This window comes from Gopherus flavomarginatus, chromosome 7 (genome assembly GCF_025201925.1).
Source record: "Gopherus flavomarginatus isolate rGopFla2 chromosome 7, rGopFla2.mat.asm, whole genome shotgun sequence".
NCBI classification, from domain to species: Eukaryota; Metazoa; Chordata; order Testudines; family Testudinidae; genus Gopherus; species Gopherus flavomarginatus.
Window position 1 is genome coordinate 83,260,689 of NC_066623.1, and position 25,116 is coordinate 83,285,804.

The following is a 25,116-nucleotide window of genomic DNA, read 5'->3' on the forward strand; positions in this document are numbered from 1 at the left end:
TCCTACACATGAGATAGGTAAATGAACATCTTTTTCCCCCTGGTTGTGGACTGCTCTGGGGCTCAGGTGGGAGAAGGGTGTCTGAACACCTAGAGTGAGAGTAGAAAGCAAACCCAGAAGCAGAATCATAATCAGCTAGGGGACTTTTATCCTTAACATTTAGGAGCTGAGTAAACTTATGTACCTATAGCACTTGGCAAGAGTTTTGTGGATTGCAGTAGAGCCTAAAACTGGGACTTAGGTACCTAAGCACCTTTGTGAATCCTACCCTTTATGTTCAGTTTCCCCTTCTGGAAGAAGAGGATAATAATACTTATCTTCTTTTGCTGAGTGCTTTGAGATCTCCAGCTGAAAAGCACTTAAGAGCTCAGAGTTATTGCACCCACTCAACTCTGGCTGGTTTTCCTCATTAACTTTACAGTAATAGTTTTATTTCACCTTGCATTACTGCTATGTATCAAGTATCAGAGGGGTAGCCATGTTAGTCTGATCTGTAAAAGCAGCAAAAAGTCCTGTGGCACCTTATAGACTAACAGACATTTTGGAGCATGAGCGTTCGTGGGTGAATACCCACTTCATTGGATGCATGTTATGAGCGTTCGTGGGTGAATACCCACTTCGTTGGATGCATGTTATGCATCCAATGAAGTGGGTATTCACCCACGAACGCTCATGCTCCAAAACATCTGTTAGTCTATAAGGTGCCACAGGACTCTTTGCTGCTGTGTGTCAGAATCTCTCAACTTCAAGTGCCAGAAAGTTATAATGAAAAATTAATTGCCTATACTACTGTGTGCTATGTTGCTGGACTTCAAATCTAAAACATAAAAATCAATGAAAAATACATTAGTAAATACGCAGTGTCACACTTCCATGTTCAGTGAAGAATGGAAGGCTGTGCAAGAATAGACTGAAATCTCTTGGGAGAAGTGGGACCAGGCTCTTTCATTAGAAAAAACAAACATCTATGATTTTGTTTTCACGTTCTAAGCTCTGTAATGGCTGTAATTTAAAGTCCTTTTTAGAAGCCTTGTGTTTGCTAAAACTTAAAAGGGAAGGGGATAGAGAAGAGAACTTAGGCTTTTCTATCCAGTATTTTCCCCCAGCTCTTCTGCATTCTAGGCAGCTCTGGTCATCACAGTCTAATGTGTTGCAAGAAACCCTCCCCCAGAAAAGAGACTAGGATTGATCCAGGTTTACACAGGCAGTACTTTTAGCAGATAGAAGAGACTCATTCTGTTGCCCTCATTATTTAAATAACAAACCAAGGTCAAAATGTAACTTCTGTGTTTTATTTATGGATCTTTAACAGTTATCTCACAGGGATATTATGAAGCTTCAAGTAATGGTATAAATGCCTAAAATTATGACCCTTGCATACCTGCATATCATTTTTAAAAGCTCATCCATTGATATGCTGCAGCGTTACCACAGTCAGGTAAAAATATATGTTCCTTTTTGCATGATAATTAAGAACAATCCTCATTTCCTTCTTCACCATCTCATTCATCTTGGAATTATAAAACTTCCCCAAACGGGTATGAAAATCTAAACCTATGATTCCCTATTTTATAGTAGTAAAAGCCAATCTGCCATCAATTTTTTTTAAACCAAGATAGGATTGAAAAGTACTTGGAATTAACTTGACAAAGAAAAGTATCCTAATTAATTAGTAATGATGAAAAGCTTATTATTTCTAACTCTAGAATAATTCTGGCCTTTCATCTCAGCAGCCAAGAGGAACTGAATTTTTTCAGGTCAAAACTAGATACAGGTTTTCACAAAAATATTTTCAGCTGAGTCTGGGGGCAGATTCTTGTATTTATTAGTGAAAAGAATAATGATTATAGGAAACTTAAATAAGATCTGGAGTGTAAAGTCCCTTTACCATGATATCTATTCATAATTTTACTCAAGCAAGACTTCAAGTCAAGGGAACTAGATTTTTTAATGTAAATGTACAGTACTGTACGTAAGCATTGCCACATCTGGCCCTAGGTTAGTATTATTTAGATTTAGAAATTTCATTTTCTAGTAGCTCTTAGCACAAAGATACTGGATACATCTTGCTAAAGTTTACATTTCAGACACCACCTTTTTACCCTAGGGATACAAGCCACTGACAAAAGTAAATAACTACATAAAAATATTCAGTTTCACAACTGGCTAAGTGAGAAAGCAAAACATACTAGCAAATAATCTTATATCACACTTCAGTAGTATCAGTATTTCTGAGAAAGAACATTGCTAAAGTGGCTGCACTGGATTATTAAAGATACTGTTTAGATTTAAGATTCCAACTGAGTCAGTAGGGCAGATGGAGATTTTATTGATTTGGGGTCCTAGATGGCAACTCATCTCAGATAAACCTCTAGGAAGCCTTCAGAAGGGACAGAAAATTGCTCAAAATATGACAGTCCCCAGCAGCTGTTCTGTATTATATATGCAAACCATGGCAGCACAAACTACAAAATAGCCAAGGGTATTGCCTGCATTATCAATCTAAAAATGAGCAGGCCAGTCAGTTTAGAAAAATACATAAGCTCAGTGTGATGATCAGTATTTGTTAACATACTAAAAAGTATAACACTGCAGTTCCCTGGATGCAACTATTAAATTAATCGCTCCCATGAAATATATATTAAACCCATGCAGACATGAGAGATACAAGTGGCACATTTAAATACTGACTTGCAACTGGGTTTGAGTATTGGGTGGAAGACATATTTGCACTAATTTAGTGATATGAAGTAGGATACCTCCCTATAAATGGTAAAGGATTGTTTAAACAAACAGAGACTCAGACAAAGGAAATGGGACTAGCCTGGACAGTGAAGGCCTCAAGAAGGCTGTTACCTGTCCTGGTAGCCTCACATGCTTCTAGTATATTGCCCAAGAGTCAGAGTTTAAGGCCAGAAGGGACCGCTAGAATATCTAGTCGGCCCTTCCATATATCACATGCAACCACCACCACCCAGCACCCACACACAAAACCTAAACCCAACAACTGAAATGAAAGCAAAGTATTATAGCCCACATGCCAAAATTGGTTTTGAGGAATCAAGTGATAATTAGACTTTGGGGCTAAATTCTTCCCCACATCATACCTATGCCAAGCCTGAGTAGCCAGGCTTGATGTGAGAGGATGAGAGCAATGCCAAGGGTAAAGAGAGGAGCAGTCCTTCATCCCCTCCAGTTTACAGAGCCACTTCTTGACTGTTGTTGTAGTCCTGAGACTACTGTAGGTCCGAGACTACTGTAGCCCCTGCTACTCCTGGGCCTTACTATGCAGGAGAGAAGAAAGGGCAATTGCTTTTTGATCCAAGCAATGGTGGCTTCACTGCCCTTAATCCAGCTCCTTCCTTGAACCCCAAACCTTCAGGAACATGCAAGGCACCCCCTGAATAGACTTCCCAAATCTTGCCTCACTGCCCCTCAGAACTGCATTGCATGTGGGGCCTACTCCTTAGAACATAGGAAAAAGCACAAATGTGAATGTTTAGAGAACATTTAACTCTCACTGAACTTTGTAGACCCATTTGGGTGTTTTATGAGGGTGGAAAATGCACCATGTTCTGAGTGGAATGTACACGCAGATTAAGAAGATATTTCAAGATGTGCATCTGAAGTCATTTGAGGAGCTGCAGTTCAACTAAGGTTGTGGACTCTTTGAAACTTGTGGATTCAACAGAGGCATACACTGACTGGTTCCTCTGAACAGACTCACACTGTCGATTAGACAAGTGAAAAGAAAACTGATTTTGGAAAAATTCTTTTAAGCTTCCCTTTACAGAGAATAATTGGACACAAACCCTGAAGTGCAGATACAGTCATTTTATTGGTAACACTTGGCTCTGCTCTTGGAGGCTTTTTGACATTGTGCCAGGCCTACCTTTGTCTCTCTCTATCAGTTCCAGCCTCTCATCCACCGGGTTGGATTCCCCCATTTAGGGAAGCCTGTAGTGGAGGAGAGAGCCAGTTCATGCCTAGCTACTGATCAAATCACCTCTAGGAACAGAGCTGAGAACCCCTTCCTACTTCTATCAAATGGCTCTTCGAGCTTTTACTCTCAGCTATGATGGTGATCATGATATAAATGATTAGATAAACTAGATTAAATAGCTTTGCACTATTTAGTCAAGATACTCCCAACAACAGGGCTTTCTCAATCCCCAGGCCAGTTCTCACCTGTTCTGGAGTGGGCACCATTTCTTGATATTGGACTCTTGGGGAAGGCACAGGCTCTCTCATCTCCATCTCCTATAGATTTTCATAGGAAAACTGACCACTTGTCTTTGCACAGCCTCTGTTACCCTATTCCCTGATAACACAGAAAATGAGCACCCAGGAAATGGTGGTGCTTCCCTTTACAGAATAACAAGGCAACTCATGGGCCACAAATCAGCTGAAAAAGGAGGAAAATTATATAGTGGTTCCAGCTATCCTTTCATGTTACCCCCTGTGACAGGATCAGGCCAGACAGCTGTAAGAGAGTGGTCTCATGTTGGGTTCCAGGAAGTGGGTGGGTGTAAGCACGCCCACTGCTAAAGGACCTTGCCCGAGCCTGTGGGGAGGATCCACAAGGTCCAGGAACTCAAATAATTATGGGGGACAACCAAAAAGATAACAGGGACAGGTGTGAAGGTCAAAGGGTCAAACAAAAGGAATCTGAAGGGGACACCAAGCAGAGAACCCCAGACAGCGGCCGTTGCTCCTCAAAGGTGTCAAGGGAGCCAGCGAATGCTGTCCAGAGGAACTCTGCCCGGGTATGTGAGTAAAGGCAGGATCAGAAATAGGCTACACAATCACAGGAAACCCCCTCAGCCCACATCCTCTCCTGGTCTTATAAATGGCCACGTTGGCCAGTGCCAGGAGGAGGTTTGACACGGAGTTCACATGACTTTGTGGGGCCATGGTTTGGGTGTGTGTATATGAAAAGGTGAGGGGAAAAGTGCAGCCAGAAACATAAAAGGATGTCCAGGAGGAGCCAGAATAGGGGCTGCAACTCAGTGGTCCTACTGGGTGCTGGGAAGTGGGTGGGCCCACAGCTAAAGGCCCCTCCCCCAGCCTGGGGAGGAGGTACTGAGCCCAGAATTCAACTAAAGTTGGGGGACAACGAAGGAGAAAAAACAAAAAAACCAAACAGGTTTGGGGGTCAAAGGGCCAAAACTAGGGAACCAGAAGGGGACACCCTGGACATAGAATATTAGGGTTGGAAGGGACCTCAGGAGCTCATCTAGTCCAACCTCCTGCTTAAAGCAGGACCAATTCCCAACTAAATCATCCTAAGGGCGGAGAGCCCGATGTGCCAGCCGAGCGCATAGGGATCCACCCAGTCCCCCTGGTCATAGGCCAGGAGATCTCTGATCCTGGTAACTTCCACCAGGACCAACCTCTGGCACACCGAGGGCGACTCTGCCATCTGCACACGAAGATGAAGGTGTAGCAGGGGTTCCATGAGTAGATCTTCCCCCTCGGCCATCACGGACCTGGTCACCAAGACTAGCTTCCAGGGCCGGAGGAGGTCCTGGTAGAAGACCGGCAGCTCAGAGAGGTCTCACAGAAGACCTCTTGGATGGAGATGAAAGAGCTGCCACAGAAAGCAGGTATATTAGCCCCAGGATAAACAGGTCCTTGTTCCCATGGTAATTAATAAGCTCTTAATTAGGACACCTGGGGCCAATCAAGGTCCTGCCAGAACCTGTTAAAAGCCTCCTCTCAAGTCAGATAGGGGCCTTCAATAAGAGCTGTGGGGAGCAGGTGTGCCACTGGGGAGCCAGATGGTGCAGACACTGACAAATGACAGGAGACAGACCTTACAGGTACAGACGTGAAGAGCAGGGGAAAGCTTGCCCAACAGAGATTATATCCCTTCTGGGACCCAAAAGTTTGGGGAGAAGAAACTCTGCCAGAGGGGAGAGACTGAACTGGGTGCTTGGCCTGCCACTACTACGACCAGAGGAGCTACCAGGGATTAAGAGGCTCTCCTCTTCTTCCCCTGTCAGGGAGGCCAAGAGGAACCCCTGCTCAGACAAAGGGTGGCACAGTAAACCCAGGGTGTGGGGAAATTCCCAAGGAGAGAGAAATCCCCCAGCCCACCACTAAGAGGAAGTGTGGAACCCACCAAGGCAGAGGAGTTCTGCCACACCCCACATGCAATGAAGTACAAAGACTCAGCATTTCAGTTACATACAGGGTTTATTATTTTCCATTTTATACATAAATGGAGAAGGCTTGTAGGACTAAGCAACTGTACAGCAATTTTAGAAATAGAAGTGCATGTTCACTATTCATCATTTGGAGATGCAGATAGTTACTTATCCCTAAGATCACAATGTGGGCTAAACGTTTAAAAAATAAACGGGTAGAAAACATGCAAGTTTTCAGTTCAATAGCTTAAAAAACAAACAACTCTAAACCACTGGGTGAGCAAATATTTTAGGATCCTAAAGCCATGGATTGCTGGAAGTGAAACTATACCTTCTCTCATAATACATCCTAGGATCTGGAGCATGACAGTCCAGAAAATGGGGATTAAAGTTTTCTATTCTACAGTTAAAAAAAAAAAAAAAAAAAAAAAAGGTAGATCAATTAGTGGAAGATAGGAAGGTCTGACACTCAGATGAGTCTGTCTGCCACGTAAGTAATTTATGGGGTCTGAGCATGATATGATTGCTGGTTAATTGATAGTTATTTTAAGATTGTATGAAATATAAACTATATAGAGATTTTACACTGCTACATTGGATCCGATGTACACATTAGCTTGTCCCTGACATATCAGTGTTATGTACACTGATGATATTGTACTGAGTCAGAATACCATACTACTCTCAGCTTTATAAACAAACAAAATGGATCTTATTAAATATTTAGCACAAGTCTGACAATCATATATTTGCCCTACCAATATAAAACACTGAAAGGGCACTAGAGGGCTGGAGTCTTGACATGATATAATACATTAAACAGCGCTCAGGCACAGCTTTTGCAAACTCAGCGTTATAGAATGAATCATAGTGAAAGTGAAACAAAAATTTGAAGCAATACTGGCTAAAAGTTTCATTTTGGATGCCTGAAGTTAGACATCCATCTCCATATGTAGGCACATAAAAATGGCCAGATTTTTTAATGGGAGCTGTGAAGGCTCAAAATTTCTGGGGGGGGGAAAAAAAAAAAAAAAAAAAAAAAGGCCACTCAGATGCCTAAATATGGAGATGGATGCCTAAACTTTAGGCACCAAGAGGTACATGTGACCCATTATCTCAAACTTACTGAATAGACTATGCACATATTTCCTTCCCTTTCAGACTTTTTCTTTTTAAGTTAACACAAACTATTTTGACCACTTATATCAAAATTAACCATCTTACCAGGCATAATACAAAACCCTTGAATAATTGAGGTCTGAGTATTTTTTCTTCCCCAAGAGCTGCAAGATTGTATTTATATTTTAAAGTGGAATGGAAATAGAATCTGAAAACATTTCTATGCTTGCTGTAATTCAAGCTTCCCACCTGCCTTGAAGTTACATTTCTTATAGCACTGAATTTACAATTGAAGTACCAATAGGATCACACGTTGAGGCAGATTTCTTACCTGGGAATGTCTGTGCAGTAACTAGGGAGAGCAAGAGAACAGCATATAGCTCCATTATTATTAATATTATTAAGTATTTATACCAGAGGCCGGCAACCTTTCAGAAGTGCTGTGCCGAATCTTCATTTATTCACTCTAATTTAAGGTTTCATGTGCCAGTAATACATTTTAATGTTTTTAGAAGGTCTCTTTCTATACGTCTATAATATATACCTAAACTATTGTTGTATGTAAAGTAAATAATGCTTTTAAAATGTTTAAGCAGCTTCATTTAAAATTAAATTAAAATGCAGAGCCCGGACTGGTGGCCAGGACCTTGGCAGTGCCACTGAAAACCAGTTTGCGTGCTGCCTTCGGCACCCTTGCCATAGGTTGCCTACCCCTGATTTATGGCACCCAGAGAGTCCAATCAGGATCCTATTGGTAATTAAAAACAGTTTCAGGTATTACACCCACTTTTGAGTTCCCCTGCCAATTTTTGAGATTTTACAAACACTTCATGAAGTTTAAAACATGTTTGTGCAATTCTTGTACACAACAGGTGAAAGAAAAACACGGAGAAATGACTAAGGGCCCAATCATGCAAATACTTCATGTGCCTAACTCCACTCATATGAGTAGTTCAAACACAGGCACGTGCTTAAATGTTTGCAAGATTGTGGCCTGACTTCACAGAGGAAACTGTGAAATTGAAAGTATACAGAGGGCTCTCAAATGAAAGATAAAGAGAGTTGTACTTTGTGTTCCAGGCTCTTTCAGTTATTAGCAATCACAGGCAATAACAGTAGGAAAAAAAAATTCAGATGGAAGTGGGTTTTTTGTTTGTTTTTAGTTTTTAAGTTGATGATTTCTCTAAAGTAGTTCATTTACCAGTGCACTGAGTTCAGCTCCCTGAAATACACCCCGTGGCCAGAGTCTGGATACTAACTGAAATAGGTATAGAATTTTTTGCAGGTAAAACAGCAGTGTTTCTAATTCTGCTGTAGAATCCTCCACCACAGCTTGTCATCAACAATAGATTCATGAAAACAGTTACAAAATTTCTGCAAGAGATAAAAGCTTCTAGTCATAATGGATGTCATTTTAAAAGCCCATTTCCCACCTCTAGTCCCGTGTAGTCACCACCAGCTTTGTTACAGAGCCACTTGCCCTGAATTCCTGTATTTTTTTTTTGTCTTCAGTTCTGCTCAGTGCAGTATGTTCTTCCAAGAAAAAGTTGACAAAATACGTGACTTTCCCCATCCCCTTGGTTTACCTTCCCTTTCCTCTTTCTCCTCCAATTCTCTCCCTCCTTCTCCTGTCACAGAGACAGAAGTTTATCGGCTCTCATCATTTTCTTTTATTCCCCTGTCTATATCAATCTTTTGTCTTACTTAGATTGTAAGTTCTTTGGGGTACAGACTATCTTTTAGTTCTGTGTTTGTATAATACCTAGCACAATGGGGTCCTGGTCCTTGACTAGGGCTCCTAGGCACTTTAGCAATACAGATAATGAATAATATTACTACTTTTTATTCCTGTTGGCTTTGCAGAGCCAACATGGCTGAGAGAGAGATGGATTCTATTATTTATTGTGCATTGACAAAATTTTTACTGAATTCCACTTAGTTACACCTGTTCCAATCCACTGAAGATGTTGTACCTACATCACTGAGGACCTGAGAAAACAACACAGGTTGACTTTCAAATTCTAGCCTGAAAAATGAGAGCTGGTATTCAGAAGAAAACAAAACAAAAAACCCACGTCATTTTAACTGTAACTTAAACATATTTGATCTGTGAGTCAGACACACAAACAGGGAAACACATTTTTCACAGTCACTTTTCAGTTATGAGCTGCACTTGAAGAAAACAAGAAAATATAAAGGAAAGGGGAGAGAGCGCAGAAGGATCTCTCTCTTTCATTCTCTGTCTACTCGCCTGATCTTTTACCTTCTCTTCTTCTATATTACTTTGTGTAAAAATTAATACCCTCTTGTGTCTTCATCAATTTAGAGTTCATTAAATGTTTTTATTTTATACCTTCCATGGTCCTTATTGTCTCCTACATAGGAATAACCATGCTGGGGTGAGAAACCTGAGTTTCATCTCTATTTTGAGTTCTTTGAACCCCTCTATAGAAGACAATGGTGGCTTTCCCTTATCCCACAGATGCTCCAGTATCTGTGCTCCTCTCGGAACTGGAGGAGGTAAATGGGGTCTCTCTCCTGATCTTGGAGGAGATTTGCTTTTGGGAGTTCCCCCAGCTGCAGCAATCTCCACTCCCCCGTCCACCAAATGTGGATAATGTAGCAAATACAGCCTACAGCATATAAGATGCTGAGCTTGCACAAACTCAGGCTGTATTAATTTATGCTGCTTCCTTTGTGGTTTAGGGCAGGATATCCCGGAGTCCAACTGATGCCCCTAGCCTCCTCACAGGAACCCTTGGGGAGGATCCTCTATAAGAAAGCTGGGGATGGGCACGCAGCCAAGACTGAACTCCCTTCTAAGTATCATGGCACACGCATGAAGGGGAGATTGAGGTCTTTCCTTTAACCTGTATTTAAAAAAAAAGAAAAAAGAAAAAAAAATTCTTCCTCTGTCAATTTATAATTCTGCTTCAATAAAATGTTGATTGTATTGACAGACACTAAAGTCAGTGTGTAGCAGCCTTTCCAAGTCATGAGTTCTGAGATCAATATGCTGATTAGGTCAAAAGTGAAAGTTAGTTTAGCAGTCACTGCTTAGCCACATCTCAAAGCGACTTCACAATTCAAGACTCCTGTCAGTCTCTGCTTATAAACAGCATAGGATTAAGATAACAGGAATGCCTGCAGACCAGGATTAAGGTGCATTGGTGGAATTGTGCAAAAGTTGGCAAAAAACCCGCCTGTATTATCCTTGGCTATAACCAGTGCAAGTTAAGCTTTTGGTAAAAAAAAGTCTTTTTTTTAAACCACCATTTTAGTAATTTGTTACTGCAGTGTAGCACTCCCATTTGAAGGCACATCTCCTGTTGGTCATTAACAGGAGGGGCTCTGCAGAAGCAATATTGTATAGTTTACATAAGACCATCCTTATTGCTGCGTTTTGCCTCAGTATGGCATAGACTCAGACTCCAGGACTGGAAGGGACCTCGAGAGGTCATCGAGTCCAGTCCCCTGCCCTCATGGCAGGACCAAATATTGTCTAGACCATCCCTAATAGACATTTATCTAACCTACTCTTAAATATCTCCAGAGATGGAGATTCCACAACTTCCCTAGGCAATCTATTCCAGTGTTTAACTACCCTGACAGTTAGGAACTTTTTCCTAATGTCCAACCTAAATCTCCCTTGCTGCAGTTTAAGCTCATTGCTTCTTGTTCTATCATTGGAGGCTAAGGTGAACAAGTTTTCTCCCTCCTCCTGATGACACCCTTTTAGATACCTGAAAACTGCTATCATGTCCCCTCTCAGTCTTCTCTTTTCCAAACTAAACAAACCCAATTCCTTCAGCCTTCCTTCATAGGTCATGTTCTCAAGACCTTTAATCATTCTTGTTGCTCTTCTCTGGACCCTCTCCAATTTCTCCACATCTTTCTTGAAATGCGGTGAGGAATATGGTTCAATATCCTTCACCTGGAAAGTATCCCCCTTATTAACTCCCATTCCCAAAAACAACAACAAAAACCCCTGCTCATGTCATTTAACTGCCACCTTCTTTAGCAGCAGAATGAGCAGAGCAGACATGGTGAGAAGCATTTCCGTCTTGGTTTTCCTTAATCAAGAGGATGAGACACTGGGCCTCCATAAGGAAATTTTTAGAGGCATTATGAGATTAAAAAGAGAGACAGCAAAAACCCTAATACTCTCACAAAGATAGAAGTCGCACAGGGATTTTGAAAACCCCAATAAACTAGTTATGAATTAGACAGTAGGGGAGAGGCACAAAAGTATCTTGAGTTGTAGCACAACTAAAATTCCACTTCAAACATGGACTTTTAAAGTGAAGAAGGCAAGAGTGCCACTGCTAAAACTTCAGACTGAATCTACTTTTTGAGCTGATAGACACAGTATTTCAGAACAGGCTTAGCATTCTGATTCATACACCAGGCCATTATTTACTGAAGTAAGGGGATATATTTATGTTCCCAAGAGAGGATCTACCATTCTTACACTACCTCTGCAGTCTTGTATTTAAATAAATGACAATTTAAAAACAATTTTTGAAAATTTTCAACTCAAACAAAAAATATACAAAATCAATCTGGTGGAAACAAACTGAACAAGCAGCTTATGTAAATAGAGTCCAAAACTTTTTACATTCTGTAAATGCAAATATAAATTTCTAACATTTAAAGTACTGTTGGAACACAACACCTTTCAACACAAATGCTCAATCTTTTATTGTTGAAAAATCACGGTATGAAGAGCAAAAACGAAAAAAAAGTGCTACTTCTTGTGCAGTCACATGTTAAAATCCATGCTCAGTAAAGAATATATTAACAAACGACAGAAAGAGGATGGAAGATGGAGTTTAAACCAAGATTTTTCTTGCAAGTCATCTAATTTTTCTAACAATTCTAGAAAATACATGCTCAAAGTTGATTTTAGAAAAACATCTATTTCAGCTTTGAAAAATTATTCTATTTGTGACTAAAGCTGGGTTATAAATTAACAGTATTTACCTCAATATATTGGAAACATTGCCTCAGTATCAAGAATTGGCTGTTCTTAACTGATGCAGTATTTCATTATTGTATGGAAACAATGCATCAAAAAATAGATTTGGGGTAGGGGTTGGAGTCCATTTTCAAACACTTGATCACTTTAATGATGGGTTTCCAGTTCAAGAATTGTCCATTCCCCTTGAGGAGAAGAACAATCTTCAGAGGAAAAGCTCGCCACTGTGATACTTGCTGAAGAATCATCCAGTGGCGACATTAGTTCAGTCCATCTACTGAAAGTATCAATGTGTGATTTACCCTGAGGCTTTGAACCATCTCGTGCCAGAAGTAGTGTCTGATTGATAAGATATTGTGCTAAGTTAAGGTCTTCAGGAACAGAGTTTTTGAAATCAATGTTTGAGTCCTGCTCAGATAACAATTGCCTGAGAAGAGTCCAGTCCTGTTCTGCAAATTGCTCATCTTCAAAATCCACATCTGGAATGTCCCTTTCTGACTCCATCCTTTGCTCAATAGCTTCTCCAACATCCATCTCATATATTGGAGAAAGGGTTTTTGAAGGTCGATGCTCATACATGCAGGTTTGTGCCAATACGTCACAATCATCTATGTCCCCTGCAATAATTCATAATACTACACAATGTAAAAATTGCACATGTTCCCCCCTCAGCGCTTTGTAGAGCAAAATTTAACTCATTGCAGGAGAGACAATTCAATAAGTAGCAAAAAATGTAAATTTATACAAAATTGACAAAATGTAGGCATTTATTTTCTCTGTAAAAAAACCCAAAAAACAAACAAAGTCTGGTTTACAAATTAAGTTAGAGCAGCAATCACCACTGGTAATTAACAATAAACCTTCATAATTAGAAAATTTCTGATACAGAAAAGACAAGTTATGTAAACAGATAATTAATGCACATGGAATTTCTAATTCACTACAATAACGTAAAGTTGGAACAGGAGGTGGCTGGGAAGGAAGGGAAAAAAAAAGAATATATGATCACTGAATGGTGATGTAAGGTCCAAAGAGAAGGAAAAACAAAATGGCTTATTCACAGGCTTATTTTATACTACATTATAAGGGTAGCTACAGGCAAGGACAAGCAAACTTAAAAAAAAAAACAGTACAACTTTTAAAGGTCTTCTGTGGTTCTGCTGAACATAGATCATCAGCATTTCATTACTCTTGAATACACAATAGTTAATATATTCAGACACTATTGTGTATTTTATAATGGGATACTTTGAATTACTGGGTTTAGAAAGACAAAACAGATAAAACATCTAGACAATCATCTAACTAGGTGAAACAAGCTAGAGCTTTTTTTTTTTTTTTTTACGGTCACTGGTTCAAATATAATCTCTCTTTTAGGAAATCTGTTTTCACTGGTAAAATTTAGAACAATTTAGAACAAACTGCAAGTCAACTGCTCCCAATGAAGTCTGGGAAACATCCCGCTGAATTCAGTGGGAGAAGGATCAGCATCCATATCTCCAAGTAAAATATATTATATCAACAAATCGCAAAAATAATGAATATAACTGTTAAGGTAAACAGTTCAGTGCACTTTAGTAAGGTTATTACTGTAGTTATTGCACATCCCACTTAAATATATAATATAGGTTGTAAAGCAGACAAAACATATACAAAAGTTCCCACCGAAAGCTGATGCTGCCAATGTTAAATTGGACCAAAAATAATTAGCATGCAAGGAATTGTTCCCAATCTCTTTTTAGTACGGCATAAAATCGATCTGAATAATTTGCTTAGTATAAATATTCAAGTTTTCCATTGAAACGTTAAGTTATTTAATGTGTATCCAAAATGGACGAGCATTCAGTAAACAAATAAATACTTAAAAGCATTTACGTTTTGTTTAAAAAAATTGAGCCAATTATTAGAGTTCATGATCTGACCCCAGACATCACATTTCCAATATTCTGCCTACTAATTTAAGTTTTTGAGGGACTTAGCATTTCTATTTCTGTACATTACCTGCAGGTAAATCAGTATTAGTGTATTCAGTAGGTGCTCGCTGACACTCTCTCACTTGACCTTCCAGAGTCAGTAACTGATTCTTACAGGGTTTTACAGAACTCTTCTTTTGCATGTCACAATTAGTATCTCTTTGATGAAGGTCCAAATGACATGGTCTTTCTTGAGACTTCGTGTCATTGTCTGAAAGTTTATTGCACTGTTGAATTTCATTAATCTCTTCATTCTTACTATTTACCTTTTGCTCTTCTATTGAACACTGACTATCTGCTACTGACAGTACTTTCTCTGGGCAATTTTGTTCTGTCACTGAAGCACCCTGATTATCTTTTCCTTTGATTTCTGTACTATGAGGATCTAGAAAAAAGTGCTCTCTTTTATCTAATCTCTCACTTCTATCCTTTTCTTGCTGTTTGCACTCCAGGAATCCATCTTCAGTCTCCAACGAATACCTTGAATAATAAGTCTTTTCATGATGCTCCTGAGATACACTATCAAAAACATCAGAAGGAGTAGGGGAATCTATGGAATGCCGAAGGAGAGCATGACCATCTCCATCATCAGATCCCAACTCTTCACATTCGTCTACTGAAAGTAAAACGGATCGCTTAAATTTTTTATTTGTAGAAAATTCTTGACTTTCAATATCATTCTCTGTTGCATCTTCGAAAGCTAAATTAACAATTCCTTGGAATGGCTGAGTAGGAGGGTTAGATTGAGGAAAGCTTTCTACTACATTTTCTGCTTCAGATTTTTCATCTTCCGTTTCATCTGCAGAAGAGGAAACTTGGTCTGCCTCCTGAGTAAATTGTGTGCTACCAAAAGTAGTGTTTTCATTTTCCCTAGTATTGATCCTTAATACACCTTGATGTGACCACACTTCTGGTCTTTTTCTTGGTATCTCATCATCACTTGTTGAATTAACACGAAAAAGATCTGAACCCTCTTTTTTCATTTTCACTTCTATTCTTAGACTACTGTCATAGATTTTTAGTTCTTCAGGTGTACTTGTATCACTGCTGCTTCTTCCAAGAAAATCATGGCACAACATAGTGCTACATTTAGAAATCCCTCTCTCATTTGATCCTTCATCATCCTGTGAGCCTCCAGCATCATAGTCTTCTGATCTCGGTTTGATATCATCAGAAGATGTTGTTGCACTGCCGGTATCAGATTCAGGACTCTCTTTTGGATCCAACACACTTGTACTCAAATTCCAACGATCCACAAAGGGAGTTTCTGAATTTTCATGGCTTTCTGGTGTTTCTGTAGTATCCATATCTTTAGGTGAACATTTTTCTGTAACGTGTCCTGTGAAACATTTTGAAGCAGCATCTGAGTCTACTATAGCAGACCTGTATTCGGTCAAGGCTGATTTATCAGACAATTGACCAGCACTTGCAAATCCCTTTACATGAGTCTTAGACGATTTTCTTTCATCTTGTTCTGAATTAGAGGCATTGCTGGGTAAATGATCTTCTCCATAACTAATGCCCATTTCAGCGTTTAAGGTATCACTGCTGTTTCCTGAATATCCCAAGTATTTCTGAGCTGAATCACAAACAGTTTTGCACTTTTTCAATCTTTCTTCTGAAACTGAAGTAGGGAGTTTTTGGCCAGTATTCTTGCAAATGACTGAGTATGCATTTCTACTAGGCTCTGTATAACAATTAAATTCAGTGGTATTACCATCATCATTCTTTTTATCTACCAGATATGCAATTTCAATTTCATCTTCACAAACCTGTTTTGATTCCATTTCATTTTGCATTGAAATATTCAGCTTAGCAACATTTTGTCCTCTAACTTGAGTACAAAAAGGTTTGGTTTCTACTTTGTATTCCCCATTTTCAAGAGGATCCAATAATTTTCTTGGATCAGGTTGCCCTGATTCCATGAGTAGGTCTCCTGTGCTACACTCTGTCATAGATTTTTCACACTTACTTTGTTTTGCAGGGCTGCATTTGTTATTGCCGTGTGGCTGAATTGCAAGAGCAGCAGATGTATGTTCAAGTGTCTGTTCTGAAATTTTCTGTTCAGGACTATGCACGTTTTTCTGGACATCAGGAGATTCACTTCTTGAATGTCTTTGTGTTGAAGATTGAGTTTTTGATATAGGCTGCCCAGTAACTATTTTCTGTTTTGGGTCTTTACTGTTTATAGTCTCAGCTTTCTTTGAATGCGTCTGATTTTTGGGTGTTGTTATTTTTGCAATGGCTTTAACTGCAGATGTTTGTGACTGTTTAATACTCTTTTTCTTAGATGAAGGTTGTTTTTCTGAAAGTGTTGTCTGAGACAAATTTTGCATCATGTTTTTTCCTTCATTTTGTTTCAGAGACATTCCAGATTTTAATGAATTTTGTGAATCTCCTTGTGGTCCTAACAAATAAAAAAAGTAAACAAAATACATTCTAGTCAGAGAACTATATTATTGATAAATTGGATGCACGTAAGTCAAATAAAAGATTATTAAAAATATTTTAGACAACCAAGTAATTTTAAAATTTGTTAAATTAAATGATCTTAAATACAAACATTTAATAAAAATATCTTGCACTAATTTAGGACCTTTGAATCCAAAGCACTTTACAAACTGTGAATGTAGGAATCACTTCATCTACTACTGAAGTGCAGCCATTACTAGAGTGGAAAGCAGCAGCTATCTAATGATACACAGAAATTACTGCTCAGTTGTTTAACCTAGGAAGTGATGAGTATTCTATTCAATTTAAATTACAGAGGAAATTTCGGAAAGCAGAATGTACTTATTCTAGTTGTAATATGGCCAAAACTACCAGTATTAACACCCCTACTCTTTCAGAAAGTGTTGTGAGATCTTTAATGACCATAATATTCTATGATTCTATGAAATGGACAGGACCTATGTTTCATGTACTAGCTGAATGTGAATTAAAGTAGCATTCAGGTTCTAATTTAATCAATAAGGAAATGCGGTGTTCAAGCTGAAAATACTCCACCCTTCACTTTCCTCCTTGTGCCTTGGCACAGCCAGGTCTCTACACAGTGAAGGTTATTACATACCATACCGTACTTGCTATAAAAATAGCTACAATGGACTATACTTTTTGCTAGTTATAAAATAGGTTGCCAAGGTGTTAAAATGCAGATTTTAAAAAGGTAGTTCTCAAGGCATACTGTCCTCACACCTTAAACAGATTTCTTCTTGCCTTATGATACTTTTTCCATGTCTGTGAATGCACAGTATTTCTATACTGATGCTTAATAATGGAGCAGAGACACAATTGAAGGAAAAATAAGTTAGGTTTTACTTAATACTCTGAGGACTTTGGACTTTCACTTAATATATTTTATATCCCATAATATACTCTTATTTTATATCAAAATCCTTAAGAGTAATGAGTAAAATGCTACTTACCTTCTACCCTTAGGCAATCAGTGCAACTGACATCTAGAGTTCAGTGCATGCTGGAATACCTTGGCTTGTGTGACAAGTCAATAACTTTGGGACTGTAACTATGAGACCAACTAAATATGAGAAAGAATGGAGGCAGGTGACTAAAGAGCTTTCTAATTATGTTAATTTGAGCATTACAGATTTTTATGGTAGTGTTTTTTTGTTTATCTGTAACACTTGTTCCTTGCACATTATTGTGACTGGAAAATGTCATTCATCTGCAGGTCTGATTTTCTACCTCCTACTTAGGTTTTTTCCACAATCACTGTAACTCTCTCCGGTGTTATGATACAATCAAAATGAAGTGATTTATTCTGGACTCTATAAAAGTTTAATTCTTATTTACACACTTAAATTAAAAGATTGCAAAAGAAAAAGATAACTTTGAAATGTTTTTACTACATACTGTACAGCATGCATGAAAAAATATTCAGAAATGATGAACACTGGAATCAAACAGTGTTAAATATAAAAAGCATATTATGTAGACAAAAGGAGAAATATCTTCATCCAGTCTGGCTCTCTAATGTATATTGTGAATTTGTTTCAGATACAGAATTTCTACTGAACTTAATGGAAGTTCTAGATGCAGAATACTTAAAGATACCATTAGAGGAAAAAAGATCTACAAAGCATATTAAGGAAGGGGTTTCTCCCCAATAGCTGGCCAGATTTTAAAAAATAAATATACACCAGCCTTATGAGAATTAAGCAAGCAGAAAAATGCGTCTGAGGTCTGTCAGCAAAAATGAAATATGGGAAATACACCAAGATTGTGAGAACTTTTCTATTGTCTGATAACAAACTCCTTATCTGTGTTACACTATAGCAAAATGATTCAAATAGTAAAGTATGATTTAGTTTAGTGCCATTTAATTCTACCTTGGTTTTTAGCAACATTAGCTGGTACATTCTTTGTCTTCTGCTGAGCTGCAGAATTGCCACTCACATTTCCCTTTTTCTTCAAAACTGTTTGTGGACTTTGTTCATTGTATCCTTTCCCAGTGGGTTTTTTTGTCACACTATGAGAGAAAAAGATACTGCTTGCATTACTTGCAAGTTTAACATCTAAAAAGTGAACTTGTTTAAATAATCAGTAGTACTCTATACATTTTAACATGGAAAGCACAATATATGCTATGTAAAATGACTTTACTCTTCCTGAAAATAAACAATATATTTAGGGACCTGTTTCTCCAAGGTACTAACTCCTCTCATCTTCCATTGATTTTGTAGCTTCATCTAAGCTATTTCAGAGGCTATGTAGAGTTCTCAGCACTTTCCAGGATTCAGTCACATAATTGTGCAGATCTGCAGAGTTACTGTAACAATGCTAAAACAAACAAACAAACAAACAAACAAAGCAGCCCAAACCCAGAGGCAAAATAATGCTATCTTCACAAGAATATTGTCCACAGTTATTTCTACTTTCTTACTAACAATGTGAAATAGACAAATATTCTGAAAAATTCTTAGGTTTAAAAACATGTTGATTAAATGACAATTACATTTAATCAAGCAATTAAAAACCAAGTATAAAATTAGAAGTAATATTTTGATTTCCAACAAACCTATTTGTTGTAACGTCAGTCTCAAGTTCACTAGCTTTTTTGTTGGTGGCTCCATTAGTCATCTTCAAAACAGACTTTGTTTTCATTGCTATAAGCAAAATTAAAGATTAGTTATAGGATAAAATGTATGATTTACAAATACCTAAAAAGAAATACTAACGTATAATGGTCAGATACTGAAAACAGCATAGATGCCAAAACTGGAAGAACAGATTTTTATAGTGCTGTCTTGTATATGCACATATTTTTTTTAAAGCACATAACATTTGAGTTAGAGCCATTAATACATGGGCATTTTAGCATTACTTTTTGGAATTAATATTTATTTTTAAAATATGCTTGTGCAGGGTCATAACCATCGGAACAGAACTCTCCAGGCTGTTTTCCAGCATATGACCTGCCTGTGGAAAGTCAGAAGGGGTCTCTAATTACCGGTATGTTTTTTTCCTTCATCTACTGGTTTATCCTCTTTGAGTTCACCTAGTTGTTCATTGGAAATCTGTAAATCGGTACTTGAGCTAGGAACTTTCAGCAAGTTGTCAGTCTCTGTTACTAGAGAGGGTGATTCTTTCCCTGTGGTTTTCTTCAATGGCTTTGTTTTCATTTGCACACTTGGGCTTCCAGTAAGTACTTTAGGTCTGGCACCTGAACTTTTTCCCTCCTGATTTTTTACACCTTTTCCACTTCCAGAATTTTTTTGCCCACTTGCAGATGACTTCTCTGAATCTTGTTTGGTAATCAAGCTTTCAGCCTTAGCATTTCCATTACCTTCTATTTTTGACTTTATGACAGCTCTAGCCTTTGGTGAAGCAACTTTTTCCCCAGTTTTTGAATCTTTTGTAATCTTGGAAACTGTTTTCTTACTATCTTTTCCCTTTAAGTCATCATGTTTTGAAGTCTTATTAGCAGTGTTTCTGTTGGTACTTGATGTATGTCCAGATGCTCCTAATCCATCAGATTTCATTTTATCCTGATTAGTGAAGGAACTGCCACAATAATTACTCTTGCCTTTTACTTTCCAGGAAGTGTGCTTTATATCAACAGAGTCAGTAATGCGTCTGTTTAGCTGGAAAGAACAGAAGACATTTAGCAACACAATAAAACATGCATAATCTTTAGCTCTTGAAACACAGGTACTCCTGAAGCTTAGCATAAATCTAACACTAAAATTAGAGTTTGGGAGGAAGAAATAAAATTAATTTTCCAAGTCACGGAGCTCAGATTGCTGCCTTTCAAGCATTCTAAGTACTACATCCAGTTCCCTTTACGTCCCCTATTGAAGTCAGATCTGAGTCAGGGTATGGCTTCACTTGCACTTCAAAGCGCTGCCCCAGCAGTGCTTTGAAGTTTCAAATGTGGTCACAGCGCCAGCGCTGGGAGAGAGGTCTCCCAGCGCTGCACGTACTCCACATCCTTTACGGGTGTAGCTTGCAGCGCTGGGAGCGCGTTACAGCGCTGTATCTTGCAGCGCTCGGGGGTGTTTTTTTCACACCCCTGAGAGTGAAAGTTGCAGCGCTGTAAAGCGCCAGTGTAGCCATGGCTTCAGAGAGAACAAGAAATGCTGTGCAAAACATTGTCCTTTACTTTGGACACAATACTGTATAATCATTACTTCTTTATACAATTAGTTCCTGTTGGAGAGATTCATTTATTTTATAGGTTATATTTAGACTTTCAAACTGGGAATTCAATATTCGATTCCCTATGATCATGAAGACTGCCATTATTTTAAAATACATATGACATGGGAAGTTTTCAACCATTACAAAACAGTATAACTTCCAAATAAGGGTTCAGAATTCCCAGGTAAAAGGTATTTTTAGTGTTAAGATTTAAGCCTATAAAAATGTAACCTAACTAGTAACAAAGTGAATAGTAATATATATCCTTGGACATTAACCCCTATAACAGTACCTTTTCTGTCAAACAACAATGTCACTTTGGGCATGATTCTCAAATACATGGATTGTTGATGACTTTGAAAAGCTCTTTCACAGCAAGCAGGTTAATGAGGAGCATAACAGACCGAGTTAAGTGGTGGCTTGAGCTAGCGGAACAGTTCCATTAGCTCAGTAGCAGACTACCCTTTTTTCCAAACTTGAGATCACAGCTTTATTATTATACACCAATAGGGAAGTGTGCAATAACGTCTGAACACAAATTCTTGTCTTCTGTTTGGCCCCAACTATTTGAAAGCATGGACTCGTGCTAACCCCATCAAAATCTAAAATGCTCTAATAACGGACATCACAGATTATGGATTAAAATACTGGCTCAACTAGAATTACAAGGAAAATGTGATTGCTGAAGATTAACTACCAGTAGTTAGTAAACACAGACCACACCACATTATATTAGTTTGAAAATATAAAGCATGAAAAACCTAACTGCTCCTTATGGGATTCTGATTCTTTTTAATTGTAAGAATCTAAGCATTTACCTGAGAACTAGTGAATACAGGTTTTTTGCCAAGTCTTCGATCATCCCCTTTGTCAAAAGCAGCTGTATAGGGAAAAAGGATTGCTATTATCAGTCGGAAGGCAGCATGAGAGACAGAGAGAGAGAGAGAGAAAGCCAGCCTTATTCATGGGACTATCTTTTGGAGCCAGAGAACTAATCAAGGGAGATTTATTTTGGCAAAATGGAAAACATTAAGTGGCTAGGGATGTTTTTGTATCTAGAGGACAGGATTCAGAGTTAGGAGATCCAATATCTGTAATGAACTCTGCAGCAGACTTCTTATGTGATCTGGGGCAAGTTACTTAATGTCTCTGTTTCCCCATCTACAAAACAAGGATAGTATTTCCATACCTCTGATGTACATAGCTCATTAAATCTTTGGGGTGTACTTTGAGAACCTGGGTGTATAGGAATGTGCAAAAACAATCACTTTCAATTAGTTCTAACCACCTATACATTTGTACTAACATCATCTATTTGAAATAAAAAAATCTATTCTCTTAAAACAACCAAACAATATACTGTAGTATATAATGTGATCTGTTTGGGGGGCATGTGCTGAGCCTAGAAGCCTGCTAAGCAAGGCTGAGAGCTTCTTAAGAAAAATTTGATTCTGAATCCCGTTACAATCCATTAAGCATTGACCAAGGAGCAGGATTAGCAGGGAGAACAAGGGTTTAAAAAACAAGCTTCAAAGTGACATGGGGAGTTTTGCAAGGGAGGGTTTGTCTACATTACCATGCAGGGTTGATCTAAGATATGCAACTTCAGCTACGTTAATAGTGTAGCTGAAGTTGACGTACTTAGATCTATTTACCGCAGTGTCTTCACTGTGGTAAGTCGACAGCTGACACCCTCCCGTCGACTCCATTTGTGCTCCTTGTTCTGGTGGAGGACCAGAGTCGACAGGAGAGCGTTCAGTGGTCAATTTTATCGCATATATACTAGATGTGATAAATCAACCCTTGCTGGATTGATCGCTGCCCGTCGATCCGGCGGGTAGTGTAGGCAAGCCTAGAGTTTAGAGAGGAAGCGTGAGAGTTAGGTACACCTAACGCTCTCTAAACTTAGGCCAATAACCACCCCATCCCCCTGCCCTCCAAAAGAAAAAAGGGAAAAAAGCTTCAAGAGTAACAACAATGCAGGCAGAAGTCCAGCTGCAGAGTTGGGGCTATCCAATTTATGGCTAAATGCAGCATGCATGATTACCTGCCTTGTGGGCAGGTGGCATATGAGCATTCAGTGCAAGGAGCTCATGACTCTCAGAGACAGAGTACGGACTCTTGAGACCAGAGTAGTTGAACGGAAAAGCTACGGGAGACTAACGGGTACATAGATGAGGCTTTCTGAGACATATTAAAGCGGTTCTCCTCAACAGCACAGAGGCTGTCAGACTGGGGATAGGAGGAGGAAAGTCTCCAGGAAAGAGAACATCAAACTGGAGCGGAGGGAAACAATCCTATAGTTCAGACCCTCTTTCCAAATGATGTCATGGTATCCTCTTGCACTGAGAATACCTCTCAGGGGGTTGGTGTGGGAGAGGGGATGGTAGGGAATCCCAGTTATTAGTAAGAGACAGGTAATGGGGATTTGATCAATTAGAAATATGAATAGCTGGGTTTGTGATGACCAAGAGAACCACTGGTGAACTGTCTGGCAGGTGCGGAGGTTGTGGATCTCTCAAGACATCTAGACAGGCTTACGTGCAGTGCTCGGGAGGAGGCAGTGACCATAGGGTACCAGTGACATAGAGAAAGGCAGGAGAGAGGTCATGCAGGTCAAGTTTAGGCTTCTAGGTAAGAGATTAAAGACCAAGACCTTCATGGTAGCATTCTTTGAAATGCCTCCAGTTCCATGTGCAGGGCCAATTAGATAGGAAGAACTGCGGGGTCTCAGTGCATGGATGAGACTATGGGTCTATTACAGAAGTGAGTGGGTGTAGTTCTTTGGCGTGCAATGTGCAGGAGATCAGAATAGATGATCATGATGATCTCTTCTGGTATTAAAGTCTATGAGTCTATGACTCCCCATACTGACTGCATACATGTCACCTCAGGAGAAACACAGTTTCTAGACTCCACCAATGACTGCTTCTTGGAGCAGCTAAACCTGGAACCCACAAGGGGAGAGAGAATTCTAGATTTAGTCCTATGTGGAACAAAGGATCTGGTCCAAGAGGTGAACATAGCTGAACCGTTCAGTAATAACGAGTATAATATAATTAAATTGAATATCCTTAATGTCTTGGGGGGATGGGAAGAGGTGGAGGAAATATGAAAAAAGACCACCAGAGTACCATTTAACTTCACAAAGAAGAACTACACAAAAATGAGGAAGCTACTTAAATGGAAATTAAAAGGAACAGTCACAAGAGTGAAATGCCGGCAAGCTGCATGTAAACTTTTTAAAAACCCCACCATAAGAGGCTCAGATTAAATGTGTATCCCAAATTAAAAAGAAAAAATAAGAGGACCACACAAAAAAATGCCACCGTGGCTAAACAGAGTAAAAGAGGCAGTTAGAGGCAAAAGAGGCATCCTTTAAAAATTAGAAGCCAAATCCTACTGAGGAAAATAGAAAGGAGCATAAACTCCGGCAAATCAAGTGTAAAAGTAAGATTAGGCAGGCCAAAAAAGAATTTGAAGAAGAACTAGCAAAAGACTCAAAAATTAAAACAGCCATTTTTTTTAAAGTACATCAGAAGCAGTGAGCCAGCCAAACAATCAGTTGGGCTACTGGAGGATCGAAGTGCTAATGGGGCACACAAGACATTGCCAATAATCTAAATGATCTGCATCAGTCTTCACCAGAGAAGATGTGAGGGAGATTCCCACACCTGAGCCATTCTTTTTAGGTGACAAATCTGAGGAAATATCCCAGATTGAGGTGTCAACAGAAGAGGTTTTGGAACAAATTGATAAATTAAATCAGTAATAAGTCACTAAGACTAGATGGTAATCAACCAAGAGTTCTGAAGGAACTCAAATACATAACTGCAGAACTATTAAATGTGGTGTGTAACCTATGACATAAATAAGCCTCCATACGAGATGACTGGTGGACAGCTAATGTGATACTAATTTTCAAAAAAGGCTCCACAGACTATCCTGGCAATTACAGGCCAATATGCCTAACTTTCATACCAGGCAAACTGGTTGAAATTACAGTAAAAAACAACGACATAGAGATGAACATGATATGTTGGGAAAGGGCCAGCAGAGCTTTTGTAAAGGGATATCATGCCTCACCAATCTATTACAATTCTTTGAGGGAGTCAAAAACATATGGACAAGGGTGATCCAGTGGATATAGTGTACCTGGACTTTCAAAGAGCCTTTGACAAGGTCCCTCACCAAAGGCTCTTAAGCAAATAAACAGTCATGGGATAAGAGGAAAGGTCGT

At 38.9% G+C, this 25,116-nt stretch overlaps 1 protein-coding gene across 3 annotated transcripts in view; it reads right to left on the minus strand.

Annotated features, from left to right (window-relative positions):
- Nucleotides 1-6,179: 6,179 nt before the first annotated feature.
- BTBD8 (BTB domain containing 8) overlaps nucleotides 6,180-25,116 on the minus strand; it is a 78,818-nt gene continuing 59,881 nt past the window's right edge. Inside the window, exons 13-18 of one of the 3 annotated variants that reach the window (XM_050962087.1) lie at nucleotides 21,695-21,756; nucleotides 19,687-20,320; nucleotides 19,255-19,342; nucleotides 18,566-18,705; nucleotides 14,248-16,626; nucleotides 6,180-12,863 (exon numbers count right to left, since the gene is read on the minus strand). In XM_050962087.1, the coding sequence (XP_050818044.1) occupies nucleotides 12,394-12,863; nucleotides 14,248-16,626; nucleotides 18,566-18,705; nucleotides 19,255-19,342; nucleotides 19,687-20,320; nucleotides 21,695-21,756 (3,773 nt within the window). In that variant the 3' untranslated portion in view covers nucleotides 6,180-12,393. Of the gene's footprint in view, nucleotides 13,219-14,247; nucleotides 16,627-18,565; nucleotides 18,706-19,254; nucleotides 19,343-19,686; nucleotides 20,321-21,694; nucleotides 21,757-25,116 lie in introns of all 3 variants that reach the window. The other 2 variants (XM_050962088.1, XM_050962089.1) reach the window with 2 other exon arrangements.